This window comes from Dermacentor silvarum, chromosome 8 (assembly GCF_013339745.2).
Source record: "Dermacentor silvarum isolate Dsil-2018 chromosome 8, BIME_Dsil_1.4, whole genome shotgun sequence".
NCBI classification, from domain to species: Eukaryota; Metazoa; Arthropoda; class Arachnida; order Ixodida; family Ixodidae; genus Dermacentor; species Dermacentor silvarum.
Window position 1 is genome coordinate 172,642,840 of NC_051161.1, and position 18,908 is coordinate 172,661,747.

At 50.3% G+C, this 18,908-nt stretch overlaps 1 protein-coding gene across 1 annotated transcript in view; it reads left to right on the forward strand.

The window, feature by feature from the left end:
- LOC119461848 (serine-protein kinase ATM) overlaps positions 1-18,908 on the forward strand; it is a 754,892-nt gene that overhangs the window by 552,027 nt on the left and 183,957 nt on the right. The window contains exon 49 of the mRNA XM_037723219.2: positions 15,439-15,597. Coding sequence (XP_037579147.2) covers positions 15,439-15,597 — 159 coding nt within the window. The remainder of the gene's footprint in view (positions 1-15,438; positions 15,598-18,908) is intronic.

Here is an 18,908-nt window from a genome sequence, read left to right on the forward strand (position 1 = left end):
TCTGGATGGCAACTTATTTGTCCTTACTCAATGTATTAAATATCCAAAGAACAAAGGAGACCACTGTATGTGGCTTTTTTAGACATTACCGGAGTGTATGACTACGTAGATCGCAACATTTTGTGCGATATTCTGGAAGGGGAAGGTATTGGCAATGACTCTATACAGCTATTGAAGGAGATTGAGAAAATATCGTTTGTGTTGAATGGAAATGGATGAGGAGCGAGGATAAAGTTCATATCAACAAGGGACTGAGACAGGGTTGCCCTTTATCCCCACTGCTGTTTATGATGTACATGGTAAGGATGGAAACGACAGTAGAAGGAATCAATATCGGGTTTAACCTCTCATAAAAACAAGCCGGCACAATAGTTGAGCAGCAGCTTCGAGGTTTATTTTATGCTGACAACATTGTGTTGCTTGCGAACAAGCAAAGTGACATGCAACGTCTAGCTGATATCTATAGAGAAGAATGTGACAATTTCGGATTTACATTTAGCATTTAAAATCAGGTTTTATGTTATTCAATGAAAACGGTGAACATACAGTGTTGATACAGGGCCAGGAAATAGCTTAGGTAAAAGAATGCAAATACCTGGGTGTATGGATAAATAAAGGCGATAGATATCTGGAGACACAGAAAAAACAATAGTAGCAAAAGGGAAGAGAAATGCGGCCATAATGAAGCACAGAGCACTATGGGGATGCAATAGGCACGAGCTGCTTCGGTATAGTGAACTAGAATATCTTCTAGTGGCGCGACCGCCTCCGCTGGAGAGGGCCCCGAGGGGAAGAAAGATGCGGCAGCGCTGTAGTCGGCCGCACTTGAAAGCACGTCAGCTTTCGGGCCGTCGCGCTGTTAGGACAACCACTTCCCCCCGGCATTTCAGCGGGTGAAGTTTACCGCCACAAAGTAATGGACGACTAGCAAGGGACAAATGTTTTTGCTTCTGCTTCTTATTCTTTGCAGCTTTGTTATGCATATGGAAAAATTCAAGTACTGTCACTTGCGCGTGTTGTAGTTGTGGAATCCTCTGGTATATACAGACATAGCCACAATACTTCACATTTCACAGTGGTATTGATTGCAGTTTGCCTGGCTTATTATCGACGCTGTTTTTTATACGAACGTGCAAAGCGTAAAATTAGTATTTGTGAACGCTTACCGCAATTTTCGAGAGTGGCTGAGCTGGATAGCCGACTGCAATATGCAGGATGTTCGAATTACTATCATGCACCAAGATTTAAAAGTTTGCAGATGCCACATAGCGGGACAGAACCAATGTAATGTTGTTTGCCGTCGCCTAGAGATACCCAGATCATTTTTTTTTTGCATTCCGCCTGATTACATAGTTAGTCTAAATTAATCAACTTTTCAAATATTACAATGAGATGAAAATTGTCAATGAGAAAATTAAAGAGCAACATGAAAAACTCCCGAGACAGGTTTCTGTTGCTCAATACGTGCACATAAAGGTGTTTTTTCGAGCGTGATAGAAGCCCGTGAACACGCGCGAAATTGCTGCGCGACTGGCCGCTCGAGGCACTTTGTGTGTATTTGTGGGTATAGTTATGAACAATTAATAAACAACAAAGTTGTGATATAGCACACCAATACACTTTTATTTACACAATATGCTCGCTTTTCAGTCGACCACTGTCCAACAGCTTGGTATAATTACCTTCATAAGCGACTCTTCAAGTGTTGATGCGACTTTCTCCACGCTGCATCACGAGACTTGTTTAATAATAATAGTATATGGGGTTATACGTGCCAAAACAACCATCTGTCTATGAGACATGTCGTAGTGGGGGACTCCGGATTAATTTAGACCACCTGGAGTTCTTTAACATGCACCTAAATACACGGGTGTTTTCTGCATTTCGCCCCCATCGAAATGCACCCGCCGTGGCCAGGATTCGATCCCGTGACCTCGTGCTCAGCAGCCCAACACCGTAACCACTGAGGAACCACGGCGTGTGAGGCTTGTTTACCCTTTAATATAAAAGTGGAGCAAGCGTTGGGAGCATGCGTTGGGGTTCCCCTCGAAATTGTAACTTCAGTTTCATTGATCATTTGATCATGTGGACATAATGCCTTAAGATAAAATGCGGCTCGAAGTGCAGTTCACAAACAGCTCAATCAGGGTCTAGCGGCTTGTCAAGCCAGTGGAGATTTCGCTGCCAAACAAGCCTGTGTTGTTCATGTTTCGGAGCCTTAAAAAGTGATAACTTGTGCTCCTGGGCTGTTCTTGCATAGCCAGTTACGCAGCCTGGCACGTAACAGTGGTTTAACCACTGGGCGGCATCATAAACACTGACGCAGAACAATGCGCGAAAGAAGCGACGTTCTGCAACAACGACATCGAAAGACAACATGCAGACGCAGAAATGACGTACACTCCCTTCAAGTGCGGGCGACGACAGCGTCGTCTCTACTTTCTTCCAAAGCAGGTACACGACGCGCAATAGGATGCTCCTCTGCTCGACCCACTGTAAAACATTCTAGTACACTGTAGCTCTGGGGTATGTGGAAAGGTGTAATGGTTCCATGGCTAACATTTGGAAATGCGGTTGTTTGCTTGAAGTCAGGGGTACAATCAGGACTCGATGGCAACAGAAGGTCACACTGCTTACTAATGCAATAGAGCAAGTGATTAAAACAGGAGAAAATTCCAGTTGGATGGTGTGAAATCAAGGTGAACCTGTCTGCAAAGGCAAAAGTGATAAGGACAAGACGAGCTCGTTGAGGCCAGTTAGAGTGACGTAAGTGATACTGGCACGTTGCAGTGACGGTGAAAAACACAGTAGCCAAAACTGTAAATCAGAGAACTTACTCTTTATCGGGTGAACCTGTGCCAGAAAAGCAGGTTACACTCAAAGCACAACGATAGTGGTGAACAGTGTCGGCGATTGTTGAAAGTCTGATCAGCAGTTGAAGCGCATCGGCTTTTCTACAGGAGTCATCGATGGTTCCAGCGTAATCACTGGTGCCCCCATGCTTTCCAGAAAGTACTATACAGTTGGCGCCACATGTACAATCAGATTAGCCAAGGTGCGGTGACAACGGACAGAACCATCGATAGCATTTGAGAGACTTCCGATAGATGCAAGCGCGTCCTGCGCCAAGCGATGACATTTAACATTTGTTAGCCGGTGGAAAGCGATCTCTGGAGAAAGACATATAAGCACATGTGTCAATATGTAGAATGGCAACGTAAGCCATAAAACTAGAACTGTCGAAGTGGGTGGAGAAAAACGATGTATTAGGGGAACTACAGAATGGGTTCAGGCCAGGAAGACGCTTAGAGGACAATATGTTTGTACTGACTCATGGCATAGAGATTTCATTAGCTAAGAATAGACCTTTATGAATAGCATTTCTAGATATTAATGGAGCCTATGACAACGTAGACAGGGAATCGTTATTGGATATTCTCAAGCCAAGAAGGCATCGATGACAATTTCCTGGAGCTGCTGAGTGATATTGCTACACGCGTGTGGTATTTGGCTGTTTGAATGAGGCGTGCAGGCGCCTTCTCTCGAGAAAAGAAGAGGAAGAACGAGCTGGGGCTCGCGCTGTGAATCTAACCGGTCAGCGCTGCAACCGCTGTTGTAAATACAACCTGTAAATAGTTGGTAGTCTTACTGACTCGTCCTTCGTGTAACATTCTGGTGGAGGTGGAACGTTCCCCGTCCTCGCCACGGAGCTCCGAAGTGGCCGCACCGTCGTCTTCTCAGCCATGGCTTCCGATGAAAACACCTCATCGCCACCTACACCTGCGGCGCCAAACACAACGTACGTTCCGGTTCCTAGTCTCCGTGATCCTGGGACATTCTCCGCCCAAAGATGGCATTGACGTCAACGACTGGCTCAGCATGTATGAGCGTGTTTGCCGAAGCCACCACTGAGACCCTACCATCATGCTTGCCAATGGGATCTTTTATCTGGACGGGACACCCCGTGTCTGGTTTCGCACCCATGAAGTTGAGCTATCCAGCTGGGACACTTTGAAAGAGAGGCTTCGCGACCTATTTGGCATCCCGTCAGGTCGCCAACAAGCTGCGCGAAAAGAGCTTGCTACCCGTGTCCAGTCGTCGACAGAATCGTATGTCTCCTACATACAGGAAATGCTCGCGCTTTGCCGGAAAGTCGACGAGCACATGACCGAGGTTGACAAGGTGGGCCATATCCTAAAAGGCATCGCGGACGACGCCTTCAATTTGCTCATCTATAACGACGTTTCTACCGTCGACGCCATCGTCAAAGAATGCCGGCGCTTCGAGGTAGCCAAAAGCCACCGCGTCGTCCCTCAGTTTTCCCGGCTCCCGAACACCCCTGCCACGTCCTCTTGCTCCACTCTTCCTGCTACACGACCATTTCAAGAGCACGTCACGCGCATCGTTCGCCGTGAGATTGAAGCGGCGAGTCCGGCCCCCCTTCATCCACGACCCCTCGACGGTACCTTTGACCCAGCGGCCCCTACTATTTTCTTGATACAAGCAGTTGTGCGGCAAGAAATTGCAAACCTTGGCATCCCTACCGCCTGCTCTGTCTCCCGCCCTGATGCGGCACCGATTCCTATGTCCACAACCTTTAATGACCAGTATTTCGCTCCCAAACACGCAATCCTGCTGAATGGCGAACACCTAACGACAAACCGATCTGTTTCCGCTGCCACCGAGTTGGTCACGTATCTCGCCACTGCTGCACCACCTGGATGCCGCCGTACTGGAGCTCATTTCCTGCTCCTCGCCCATACGCCGACGCTCGCCGTTACTCACCTCGCCGTCCGTACCCTACTTCTGATGCCCCGACCGCTGCTCCTCCAGGCGATTGTCGTCACCTCAACGCCGTCGCTCCCCGTCACCCCAACCTCGCCGCTTTTCCTCGCCAAACCGCCGGACGGAAAACTGGGCCATGCAGCTCTTGGAATTAGTGCTGCATCACGTTCATCCTGTCCAAATCCTCCGTTGACGCTCCTCACGAACACGAACCTAATTGAAGTACACATAGATGGTGCCCGTTGACGGCATTGATTGATACTGGAGCCCAAGTGTCCATAATGAGCGCTAACCTATGTCGTCGCCTCAAAAAAATTCTTACGCCTGCCGACACTCGAGCCGTACGCGTCGCCAATGGCGCCACTGTTGCCGTCTGTGGTATGTGCACTGCTCGCGTAGGAATTGCTGGCCGCCAAGTTCCAGTCCTGTTCACCGTGCTGACCAATTGCCCTCATGACCTAATCTTCGGGGTCGACTTTCTGACGACGCATTCTGCCCTCATTGACTGTTCCACCGGTACGCTGTGCCTCGAGCTTCCTCTTCATTCCGACGTTTGCCCCGAACAACCGAACACCCTATGCACTACAGCGTTTGTTTGATTACCTCCAAAAGCCCTAACCTTCGTCGAATTTGCCTCAACGGCAACCGTGCCTGGTGGCGACTATGTTGTCGCCCCTATTCGTGTGTCCTCCTGGCGCGCGACATCTCTGTGGCACACTCCGTCGTTACCCTTGCCGCTAATCGGATGTGTCTCCCCGTTATCAATTTTGGCTTGACGAAGCAAGTGTTACCTGAAGGCATAGCGGTGGCCACGCTCCGGTCAGTGGCAGACGACCACGTCACTGCTTTTGCAGCCGACACGTCTCCAGATCCTCCTGATTACCCGCAGGATGCCTTGAACCTCGACGGCCCATTACGTTCCATGGTCGCTCCGGACCTCGGCCCTGACCAAGCAGCCGCCCTATATCGCCTTTTGCTTTCCTACCGCGACATATTTGACACTGACAATCCCCCACTTGGTCAGATGTCCCTTGTTAAGCATCGGATAAAGACTGGTGATGCTGTTCCCATTCACCGCCGACCGTATCGCGTGTCCACGGCAGAGTGGCAAGTTATTCAGCAGGAAGTAAACAAGATGCTCGCCAAAGGCATTGTTGAGCCCTCATCGAGTCCTTGGGCGTCGCCGGTCGTGCTCATCAAAAAGATAGTACGTGGCGTTTATGTGTTGATTACCGCCACCTAAACCAAATCACTAAAAAGGACGTTTACCCGTTACCACGAATTGACGACGCTCTTGATTGTCTTCACGGTGCCAAATACTTTTCGTCCATTGACCTTCGATCTGGTTATTGGCAGATTTCCGTCGATGGCGAGCGAGACCAAGAAAAGACCGCTTTCGTAACTCCAGATGGCCTCTACCAATTGAAGGTTATGCCGTTTGGTTTATGCAATGCCCCCGCCACGTTCGAACGGATGATGGACTCTCTGCTTCAAGGTTTCAAATGGTCAACTTGCCTTTGTTACCTCGACGATGTCCTTGTGTTTTCTCTTACATTTGAAACGCACCTAGAGCGCGTCGCAGCTATCCTTGACGTCTTCCACAAGGCTGGGCTCCAATTAAACTCATCGAAGTGGCACTTTGGGTGCCGACAGATTACAAAGCTCGGCCATCTCGTCGATGCTTCCGGAGTACAACCCAAGAAGGTTCGAGCAGTAACAGCTTTTCCTGTACCTCAGTCTGTCAAAGACATCCGGAGTTTTGTGGGGCTCTGTTCTCATTTCAGACGATTCATGAAAGATTTCGCAGCAATCGCTCAACCACTCACTGAATTTCTGAAGAAAGACGTGGTTACGTGGGGTTCCCCTCAGGCTGCCGCATTTTCACGCCTTATCACGATTCTGACCAATCCACTGATCTTGGCCCACTTTGACCCGTCCGCACCTACAGATGTCCGAATCGATGCCAGTGGTTATGGGATCGGCGCCGTCTTAGCGCAACGGCAACACGGACACAACCGTGTTATAGCCTACGCTAGCCGGCTCCTGACAACTGCAGAGCGCAACTATTCGATTACCGAGCGCGAATGTCTTGCTCTTGTCTGGGCTGTTTCAAAGTTCCGTCCATATTTATATGGCAAGCCCTTCTCAGTAATCACGGACCATCATGCGCTGTGTTCGCTTTCGTCGCTCAAGGATCCTACTGGCAGGCTCGGTCGTTGGGCTCTCCGACTACAAGAATATTGTCGCATAGTAGTATTGACGGTAAAGAAAACAGTCGTAAAACTGTGTATGACAAAACTGGTTGTTTATTGGGCGAACCTGTGCCCACCAAAGCAAGCTACACTCAAAGCACAACGATAGCGGCGAACACAGTCGGCAATCGTCGAAAATCTGATCAGCAGCGAAACGCGTCGGCTTTTATACCTTAGTCATCGAAGGTTCTAGATTAATCCCTGATGCCCGCATGTCTTCCAGAAAGTTCTAGACAATTCGCGTCGGTCGTGCAATCAGATAACATAAGCGTCGGTGAAAACAGGCAACGGAAAGAAGCATCCATAACGTTATAGAAACTTCCGATACAGGCGCGTCCTGTGCCGAGCGATAACGTAAATCTTAAACGTTATCGGTGTTAGCCGGTGGAAAGCGGCCACCGGTGAAAGATACACATGTATACGTGTCAATACCCTCCCCTTAAAAAGCATCGTCCCGATGCTACAAACAAATGTGAAAGCGAAAACAAAACCACGCGTAATAAAGAAAAAAATAGAGTAACACACTACCTATGTTCGTCAGCGGGCTTAGAAAGGCTTAAGACGCACCACGTGGATGACTTCGGGTCGTGCGCAGCGCCACTGTGATTGCGAAATGCCGTCCGGCACGACCTCATAGTCCAGTGCGCCAATCCGTCGGATAATCTTGTAGGGTCCGAAATAGCGTCGTAGCAGTTTCTCGCTTAGTCCTCGCCGACGTATCGGAGTCCAGACCCTAACACGGTTGCCGGGCTGGTACTCGATGTAGCGTCGTCGAAGATTGTAGTGTCGGCTGTCGGTCCTCTGCTGGTTCTTGATGCGCAGGCGGGCGAGCTGTGGACCGTCTTCGGCACGCTGCAAATAGGTGGCAACGTCGAGATTTTCTTCGTCGGTGAAGTCCGGTAGCATGGCGTCAAGCGTCGTTGTCGGGTTCCTTCCGTAGACCAGGTTGAACGGCGCCTTGTGCGTAGTTTCTTGCATGGCCGTGTTGTATGCGAAGGTCACGTACGGAAGGATGGCATACCACGTCTTGTGTTCGACGTCGACGTACATTGCCAGCATGTCGGCGATGGTCTTATTTAGGCGCTCGGTGAGGCCATTCGTCTGCGGGTGGTAGGCGGTGGTCCGGCGATGGCTTGTCTGGCTGTAGCGCAGGATGGCTTGAGTTAGTTCAGCCGTGAAGGCCGTACCTCTGTCGGTGATGAGGACTTCTGGGGCACCGTGACGCAGCAGGATGTTCTCAACGAAGAATCGGGCTACCTCGGCAGCACTGCCTTTGGGCAAGGCTTTTGTTTCGGCGTAGCGGGTGAGGTAGTCCGTAGCTACGACGATCCATTTATTCCCGGACGTCGACGTCGGAAAAGGCCCCAGTAAGTCCATCCCGATCTGCTGGAACGGTCGGCAAGGTGGCTCGATCGGCTGTAGAAGTCCGGCTGGCCTTGTCGGCGGTGTTTTGCGTCGCTGACAGTCTCGGCATGTCCTTACGTAATGGGCGACGTCGGCAGAGAGGCGAGGCCAGTAGTATTTTTCTTGTATGCTCGCGAGCGTGCGGGAAAAACCGAGGTGTCCAGCCGTTGGGTCGTCATGGAGAGCTTGCAGAACCTCTGGACGCAATGCTGAGGGTACCACGAGGAGGTAGTTGGCTCGGAGAGGCGAGAAGTTCTTCTTTAGAAGAATGTCGTTTTGCAAGAAAAACGACGCCAATCCTCGCCTGAACACCTTCGGCACAATGACGGTCTTGCCTTCCAGGTAGTCTACAAGGCTCCTTAGTTCCGGGTCGGCTCGCTGTTGTTCGGTGAATTCATCGGCACTGATGGGTCCCAAGAAAGTGTCGTCATCCTGATCGTCCTGTGGCGGCGGTTCGACGGGGGCGCGAGACAAGCAGTCGGCGTCAGAGTACTTTCGCCCGGACTTCTAAACGACGGTGATGTCGAATGCTTGAAGTCTCAGACTCCATCGTGCGAGGCGACCTGAAGGATCCTTCAAGTTAGCTAGCCAACACAAGGCGTGGTGGTCGCTCACAACTTCAAGGGGGGACGCGGCTTTCGCATCGCGAAAAATGGCTAAAAAATCGATTTTTTGAAAATCACATTTTCAGTTTCTGTAACTCTTAATTCTATCTGATTCCGAAATATCATCACTGAAAACCAAGTAGAAGTGCTCTAAAAAAAATGTTGTATCAGCCAAGGTGCCGAAAAATTGAGCGGAAATCGCGAAAGAACGGCGTTTTTCAAGCCACGATATCTCCGGAACGGCGCAGCCGAGCGCCGCCATCTTGGTCTCGTTGGAAAGCGCATTTCTCCGTCTTCAAATCTGCTGCTTCAGCTATCTCCTCCATACAGAAACAAGCACACAAAAAGCAAATGATTGAAGATCGTGCCAGAGCCACCGATTGGCCGCGCCCGCCACGTGACTCCAGCGCGGTTCGCCATTGGTCCGGTGCTCGCTCCGTGATGGCGTCGTCTGCTCCACTTGTTGCGGTCTCATCGCGAGCTCCGGACAGTTTCCGTAATCTCGACGAGTGTTAAAGCGGGCGCTACGCGGACATCGCAGTAGCGTGGCCGATCCCGCTTTTTGTGGATGTCTCAGACCCGCGGCTAAGCATTCCGAGCATCGGCGACGCGGACTTCGCGACCGAGCTTCGGGCACGGAATGCTCGGACACGCGGCTAAGCCTCTCGCGCATAGGCGTCTCCGACTCAGCGATGAAGCACATCGCGCGCGGACTTCTCGGATCCTTGCCTAAGCATTTCGTGCGTTGGCGCCTCCGACTGCGCAACTAAGCAAATCGAGCGTCGACTCCTCGGACCCGCGGCTACGCACTTCGCGCGTCGGCACCGCGAGCGTCGACTCCGAGCCCGCGGCTAGGCATTTCGTGCGTCGGCACCTCGGACTGTGCTACTCAGCTAATCGAGGATCGACTCCTCGAGCCCGCGGCTAGGCATTTCGCTTGTCGGCACATCGCTCATGGAGTGTCGACACCTCAAGCGTCTATTCCTCGGACCCGCGGCTAGGCATTTCGCGCGTTGGCACCTCGGACTGCGCGATTGAGCTTACCGAGTGTTTGGACCCGCGACCAGGCATTTCGCGCATCGGCACCTCGGACTGCACGACTAAGCTCGTCGAGCGTCTATTCCGCGGACCCGCGACCAGGCATTTCGCACATCGGCACCTCGGACCAGCGACTTATCACATCGCGCGCCGACTCTGTTATCGTAATGCCACGATATCTCGTAACAATACCTATCATACCACCCCTTCATAAAGAGAACCTCATCATGAGCTCTGTTCACTAGGCCACTTGGGCTGGCACAGACACCTGGCTGCAGAAGTGAGGCATGATACAAAAGTACAGGCTGGAAAGCACCTAGCAGCTGTGTTGCTGCCTATCAGTGGCTCTCCTAACCTCCATAGCCATTGTCAATGGAAGATGATTCAGAAGGCTGCTGAGAGCCTTCATTGAGTAACATGGTCGATTCTACCAAAAGAAAACAATGCCTCACTGACTGCACTAGAGGCTGCTATCAATGAGGCAGTCTGCAGATACAACGCTAGAACTACTGTATAAATAATTATGCCCACATAGTTCTGCACCTCACTTGGTTGGAAACCCAGGCACCATGCTCTTCGTAGAGCAGCAGTAAAGAATGCCATAAAAACATGAAAAGGGCAGAACGAAGGCCCAGCAGACCAGAGGCCACATGTCCAAGAAGCCCCAGGTCACAAAACTCATCAAAGATTACAACTTTGGTGCGTTTTAGAGAACTGAAGAGAAGGTGCAACTTTGAGAGCCGTTTTCTCAAAACTATTTTTTCGCCTTTCTGCTCTGTTTCTGGAGCTGATTTCTTTGTTACCGTTTAGCCTATTTTGATTCTGCTTTTTTTGTCACGTTCTTTGGACTACAGTGCAGGTCGAGACAGTCTCGCATTTCTATCTTGACTTTTTTAAATTTATGGCGTGGCTATTCGTTCACCCCGAAAGTGTGCTTGGTGCGAAGGTAACTTGAAAAATGACTATCTAAAAAATTTGTGTAGCGAAAAAAAAAAAAAAAGTAAGACTGTCACGACCTTCAGCACACATTGAGCTATGCAGTCAATACTCAACGAGCCTTCCATCATGTTTTTTAAGCTCCCCAGGCCCTCCAGAAAGTTCAAGAGAGAAAAATTCTGCTGAATAAAATGTTCTCAAGGTATCACTCTGAAACTTTTATGGAAGTATCAGGGAGACATTCTAAACATTTGTGCCAATTTTCATCAAAATCCATGAAGAAATCAGGAAGTTGATTTTCAAAGCCACGTCCCCCCTTAAAGGGCCGGCCATAGAGGTAGGGACGAAACTTTGATGTAGCCCAGATGATGGCGAGGCACTCCTTTTCTGTTGTGGAATAATTTGCTTCCGCCTTCGACAGCGACCGACTAGCGTAGCTTACAACCCTTTCTAGTCCGTCAGTCCTCTGCACAAGAATGGCGCCGAGTCCTACGCTGCTTGCGTCGGTGTGAACTTCGGTATCGGCGTTTTCGTCGAAATGCGCAAGTATTGGCGGCGTTTGCAGGCGTCGCTTCAGTTCTTCAAATGCTTAGACTTGCGGCGTCTCCCACTTGAACTCGACGTCGGCCTTCGTGAGATACGTCAGTGGCTCAGCGATCCGTGAAAAATTCTTGACGAAGCGCCTGTAATAGGCGCACAGTCCAAGAAATCTACGCACTGCCTTCTTGTCAGTGGGCGGAGGAAAGTTGGAGATGGCCGCAGTTTTCTGAGGGTCGGGGCGCACTCCAGACTTGTTGATGACGTGGCCCAAAAACAAGAGCTCCTCATATGCGAAGCGGCACTTTTCTGGCTTTAACGTGAGTCAGGAGGTTTTGATTGCTTGAAGAACTGTTTCAAGGCGCCGCAGGTGTTCTTCGAAGCTTGAGTCAAACACAACGACGTCGTCCAAATAGACGAGGCAAGTCTGCCACTTCAAGCCTGCCAGTACTGTATCCATGACGCGTTGGAAAGTCGCAGGTGCCGAGCAAAGACCAAACGGCATGACCTTGAACTCGAACAGTCCGTCTGGTGTTATAAAGCCAGTCTTCTCCCGGTCCCTGTCGTCGACTTCGATTTGCCAGTAGCCGGTTTTGAGGTCCATCGAAGAAAAATACTTTGCGTTGTAGAGTCGATCCAAGGCGTCGTCAATGCGTGGGAGGGGGTATACGTCCTTCTTCGTGATCTTGTTGAGGCGACGATAATCGACGCAGAAACGTAGGGTTCCATCCTTCTTCTTCACTAACACCACGGGGGACGCCCACAGACTTTTGGACGGCTGGATGATGTCGTCGCGTAGCATTTCGTCGACTTGTTGCCTTATGGCCTCGCGTTCGCGCTCCGAAACTTGGTATGGGCTCTGACGGAGTGGGCGGACATTTTCGTCGGTTATGATGCGGTGCTTGGCGACAGGGGTTTGTTGAACTTTTGACGACGACGAGAAGCAGTCCTTGTATTGCAGGAGCAAAGCTTTTAGTTGTTCTTTCTTATGCCTGGGAAGGTTCTGATTGACGTCGAAAGTTGGTTCAGGTATTATAGTCGTCGTTGCAGGTGCACTGGAATCCGTGAAGGCGAAAGCACTGCTGGCTTGTACTATTTCGTCGATGTTGGCGACCGTGGTGCCTTTGTTAATGTGCTTGTATTCGGGGCTGAAGTTCGTGAGCATTACCCTTGCTTTCCCTGCACGTAGCTCAGCTATGCCTCTAGCGACGCAAATTTCACGTTCGAGCAGTAAGTGATGATTGCCCTCGATGACACCCTCCATGTCTGCACGCACTTCGGTACCGACGGAAATCATTATGCTGGAGCGAGCCGGAACGGTGACTTGGTTCTTCAAGCACATTCAAGGCATGGTAACTTATGCTTGTAGCCGGTGGTATCGCGTTGTGCGTTGAAAGCGTTATCGACTTATACCTTAAGTCGATGACTGCACCATGTTGATTTAGAAAGTCCATGCCTAGGATGACATCCCTGGAGCAGTGCTGCAGGATTACGAAGCTCGCCGGGTAAATGCGGTTGTTTACCGTGACTCGCACTGTGCAGATTCCAGCCGGCGATATTAGGTGGCCTCCCGCTGTCCGGATATCGGGTCCTTGCCAGGCCGTTTTCACCTTCTTCAACTTGGCGGCGAACGGGCCACTGAAAACGGAATAGTCGGCTCCAGTGTCGACGAGAGCGGTGACGCTATGACCTTAGTCATCGAAGGTTCTAGATTAATCCCTGATGCCCGCGTGTCTTCCAGAAAGTTCTAGACAATTCGCGTCGGTCATGCAATCAGATAACATAAGCGTCGGTGAAAACAGGCAACAGAAAGAAGCATCGATAACGTTCTAGAAACTTCCGATACAGGCGGGTCCTGCGCCGAGCGATAACGTTTAACATTTGTTAGCCGGTAGAAAGCGGCCACCGGTGAAAGATAAACATGTATACCTCTCAATATCCCTACACAGTGACGTACAAGTCGGGACGCCAACACCAGGACACAGATTGCCTCTCTCGCTACCCAGTCGAAGACCCGACCTCTACGTCTGAGCCTGACAGCGACGCCTGCGTTCTCTCTGTTTTTCCACTGGTCCATGTCGCCGACGAGCAGCGCCTTGACCCGTCCTTGCGTATCATCATTGACCACCTGGAATCGTCACTTGCCGACAGCTCCCTTCGCTTATTCACACTTCAAGATGGCGTACTCTACCGCCACAACGTTCACCCCGACGGCCCAGCATTACTCCTTATCCCTAAACACCTTCGCTTGGCTGTTCTCCACGAACTTCACGACCTCCCCACTGCCGGTCACCTTGGTGTGTCACGTACCTACGACCGGATCCGCCGACGCTTCTTTTGGCCAGGGCTTGCTCGCTCCGTTCAAAAATACGTAGCTGCGTGTGAGAAATGCCAGCGACGCAATACACCATCGACGCTCCCTGCTGGGTACCTTCAACCAATTGACATTCCCGCAGAACCATTCTTTCGGGTTGGTTTAGATTTACTTGGTCCTTTTCCTCTTTCTACCTCTGGGAACAGGTGGATCGCTGTGGCCACAGATTACGCCACGCGCTACGGCATCACCCGACCGCTCCCTACAAGCTGCGCCACAGATGTTGCCGATTTTCTTCTACGTGTCGTGATTTTATTACATGGGGCTCCCTGACAACTTCTCACAGACCGTGGCCAGACATTCCTGTCAAAAGTTATCGCGGACATCCTGCAGTCCTGTGCCACGAGGCACAAACTATCCACGTCATACCATCCGCAAACAGATGGCCTCACGGAGCGTCTTAATCGCACTCTCACAGACATGCTCGCGAAGCATGTCTCTTCAGACCACACTGACTGCGACCTCGCTCTACCATTTGTCACCTTTGCGTATAATTCCTCGCGCCACGACACAGCCGGTTATTCCCTATTTTTCCTTCCGTTCGGCCAAGAACCAGCACTGCCTCTCGACACAACCCTCCCTGTTCACGCAGCACCCACCAGTGAATATGCACTTGATGCCGTCGCCTGCGCTGCCCACGCCAGGGAAATTGCCCGTGACCGCGTTCTGCACTCCCAAGAGAGTCAAAGGCGTTTGTACGACCGGCGACACCGAGACGTCCACTTCCCGCCTGGTTCTTTGGTGCTTCTATGGTCTCCGTCGTGTCAGGTCGACCTGTCAGAAAAACTGTTGTCTCGTTACACAGGCCCCTACCGAGTGCTTCGTGCCGTGACTCCTGTCACCTACGAGATCGCCCCTGACGCCCCATCTGCTTCCCAGCCTATTGATATCGTGCACGTTACATGACTGAAGCAGTATCACCCTCCCAGTGATGACATTTAGACGCTCCGGGACATTGCTTCTGCCACCGGGGGATTATGCTACACGCGTGTGGTATTTGGTTATTTGAACGAGGCGTGCGGGCGCCTTCACTTGAGAAAAGAAGAGGAAGAATGAGCTGGGCTCGCGCTGTGAATCTAACCGGTCAGTGCTGCGACCGCTGTTGTAAATACAACCTGTAAATAGTTATTAGTCTTACTGACTCGTCCTTCGCGTAACAATATATATCGAGACAACCGAGTACAAACTATATGGGAAGGCCGAAAATTAATGAAGTGGTGGAAGTTCACCACGGACTGAAGCAACTATGTGCTCTGTCTCCATTGTTGTTCACGTTTTATGTTAAGGGCATAGAAAGACGACTGGAAAACAGTGAATTAGGGTTTGATTTATCCTGCATGTGTAAGCAACTCTAGCCGAAAAGCTTTCTTTGCTGTTGAAACAACGCATCAGAAAACACACTTGACAAATCGTACAGCATTTGCCTCTTGTGAAGCCTGCGTTTATCAGATGTACGAAGCAAGCCAGAAAAAGCTTGTTGATCCAGCCTGCAATTGTGCCTTTGCAGCTGGCACGGGTAGCGCTGCAGCAGCTCGAGTGTTGTGCCCCGGACCAGGCAAGCCGGTGGCTGCTGGAGGAGGCTCGAATCCAGCTAGCACATGGAGACTGCACCGAAGCCCAGCACACCCTGTGGACCCTGCTGAGACAGCTGAGCCAGCAGCACGAGGTGATATGCAGGCTCTTTCCCTAATGGAATGCAGTGGACTTCTGTTCATTCGACACTTGACGGGACCGCAATCTTTTTAACCAGAAGGTTGAACTAAACAAAACACCTAAACACACAGCTGATTCATTTAGCAATATTAGCAACATGCCCCCAAATGAAATGTGATCAAAATAGGAAACTAATGTAGAAATGACATTAAAGCTCCGAAACAAAGTGCAAGTCTAACATGCACCTGATTTTTCACAAGAAATATAGGCCAGGCTTTAATATGCATGTCACAATAGTGACCGTTTCCTAAAGTCTTCTTCACCACAAAGCAGCTGCGTTATGCAGTAACGCGTACGAACACCGTAAAGGCAATTTTGTATTTGTATCCAAGTGCACCGCGCAGGTGATTTCCAGCCCAATTTTCGAGGAAAAAAAGAAAAGGCACATTAGAATCGAGTAAAAATGTAATCAGACATAGTGAGCTATCATTATTGCTTGAAAATCTTCCTAGGGAAGGCCATAAATGTTTTTTTTTTGATGAGATATGATGTGTGTTCACTGCATTCACTGTCCCTTAAACTCCGCCGATATAGACACTTCCACTAAAGGGGTCGGTACTGGGCTCACCATAAGGGTCATGCATGCTGATTGGTCGACTTCGAATTATCCGGTGAAGGCCAATTTCAGGATAGAAATAACAAAAGTTTGGGCCCATATAAATAATTCACTGGTGCCAACCAGGATGTTCGGTCGGGATTGAATAAACCAAAAAATCAAATTAGCCGGAGTCGAATTGACAGAAGTGTACTGTATACTAGGTTTGTGTGAATGTTTGATCATTTTGAATATTCGATCGAATAGTAGTTCAGTATTGCCTTCGATTTGAATATTAATGTACGAAAATTTTAAACTATTTGCTAAGATCAAAAACGCCCGCAAGGGTTTATTTATTTCAGTGGTTTTTACCTCCGTAAGCAGCGGCTGTGCCGCATGAAAGGATTTTGATTTTTTTTAACACATTACGCACATCACAAGCCTGCCAATGCCAATGAGGTGGCAACAATTCCAATCAGCCATCAAGCCAGCCAAGCCGACCAGCCACTGCGAAGCTTTGAAGTCTAGTGCAGCGACAGCAAAAGTTTTTTTTTTGAACTGAAAACATTGTTGGGCCCTTTCTGTACACCATCTGCCGCATCAGGACTAGCACTGCGCGAGCCACAACTGGAAATTCAATATGGAAACACTTCATCAAAATCCCTCCAGCCCATGAAGCTCGCTGTTTGAGATGCGAGGCTGCGAAACAGACACTGACACGTATGACAACTCTAGCGACACATTTAACCCTTTGCGGGTCGAATTTTTTTGCCAAATGCAACCCCACAGGGTCAATTTTCTTTATTGCTGATTTAAAATCTTCGAAAGAACCTATTTCGAAAAATATGCTTGTAATTTTTTTAGAGTGACAGTAAAGTGGTGAAAAGAATCGTTGGTGGTGAAAAATATAAATCTTTATTCATGAATAAGAAGATAAGTGCACTGAAAAACGGTTGCTGTGCATGTCCGGAAACCGAAACAAGTGAGAAGCCTTCGTCTTATCGCCAACAAGGTGCGATAGAGCTTTTGTGTTCTCCAAAAAAGGAAACGCAAAAACGGCAGCATCATTTGTGTATATACGTGCCTGCCTGGTAATCGCACCCCGGTGGGCGATAAATAATCGAGTAACAAACGGTCACCCTGTGAGAGATTTGAAACCAGATAGCCATCAGTTTAGCGTGTGCAACAAGCGGGATCTGCCGCAGGAGAAAACCGTAACTTGCCGCCGGTGCCGCGCACGCGCGCGCCCGGATGCGCCAGCGATAGCTGACACGCCGTTGCCATAAAAAAAAACGGAGAGGCATTGGCGCAAGTACAAAATTTCACATGTTTCCGTCAAATGGCAGCACTTGCCAAACGAAAGAAATGATCGAAAGAGGCGCGCACACTTGTCGCCACCGTGCGCGCGCGCCTGGTTGCACGAGTGATAGCCGATGCGCCGTTGCCATTCAAAAAACAAAAAAAAACAGAGAGGCATTGGCGCAAGTAAAAAATTCCACGCGTTTCCGTTGAGTGGCAGCACATTCCAAACAAAAGAAATGATTGAAAGAGGCGCGCTTTTTAAATGTACAAGCGCTAACGTACATGTATGTCATTGACCATTTTGAAGGTGTTCGCGGAGGACGTACATGTACGCCATTGACCATGAAAGGGTTAAAGAGTGTGGGGTCTCACACGTGCTCTTGGGACAGAGGAACGACAACACAGTATTGCAAACAATCAAAAGGGCATTTATTGCACCTTTCATACACTAATGCATGCTAGCCGAATTACTGCACATAGAACATTGTGGGTTCTTGGTGTCTCACAGACCAACCACCGCGGGTTCGAGCTTAGCGAGCCACCGGGTTATCGCCTCCAGCACCGCTCGCGCCCGAGCTCAGAGGCTGCAAGGGGCTACCGAGCGACGCACGCAAAAACACAGTAATGCCCTGAGTTGACGGAAACCGTTTACTGAAACCGTCGGCACCAGCACTGCACAAACGCCCGCACAGAGGGGAGCCAAAGGGGTCCCGCACCAGGGCGAAAATACAATAACAGGTGCCTATAGCACGTCGCGGCGAGAGCACAGGCTCAAGCTGGGACACACCTCTAGAAAAAGTCCAGGCGGCTATGCTACTTGCTCTGGTGATAAACAATGGGTCAACTCGCGAGAGCACGGGCAATATCCTTCGGCTTAGGTTTTCGGCAAGTGCGGCTCGGCGGGGTACGACCTCGCGCGAGCACTAATGGCACCGCTCGTCGGCTTAGCGTCGGGAAAAAGGATCAGCACAAAGTACGCGCTCCCGGCGGATGAGAGGAAAGCATGAACGTACCGTGCGCTGGTACCGGAGAGAAGTCCGAGGCACGCTCCGCTGCTAGGAGCCGAAAACCGGCTGCCTCGTGACGTCAGCGCCCCGCCCTCAGCGCAACCGCCGTGTGCGCAGCGCCACCGTGGGAACCGGTTACGCGGAGGACGGGGAAAAACCGGGGGACGGCAGAACAGGTGTTAGCCCGCGCAATGACGCCGGCGCAACCCTCAATCCCCACAACATTCACATAGGCCTGCGACAAATCAAGCAAGTCCGACTCACCGCGACCGGATAGCGAGTGAATATGTTCGTCCCATGCTATGACACCATCGCCTAGTCGTTCACGGGACACGAGCGGTGGCAAGTTCGAGCGATACGTGTTCGTCCATCCTGAAGCCCTGCTCCTAGCCACGCGAGACGGTCTCGCGAAACGTGGAT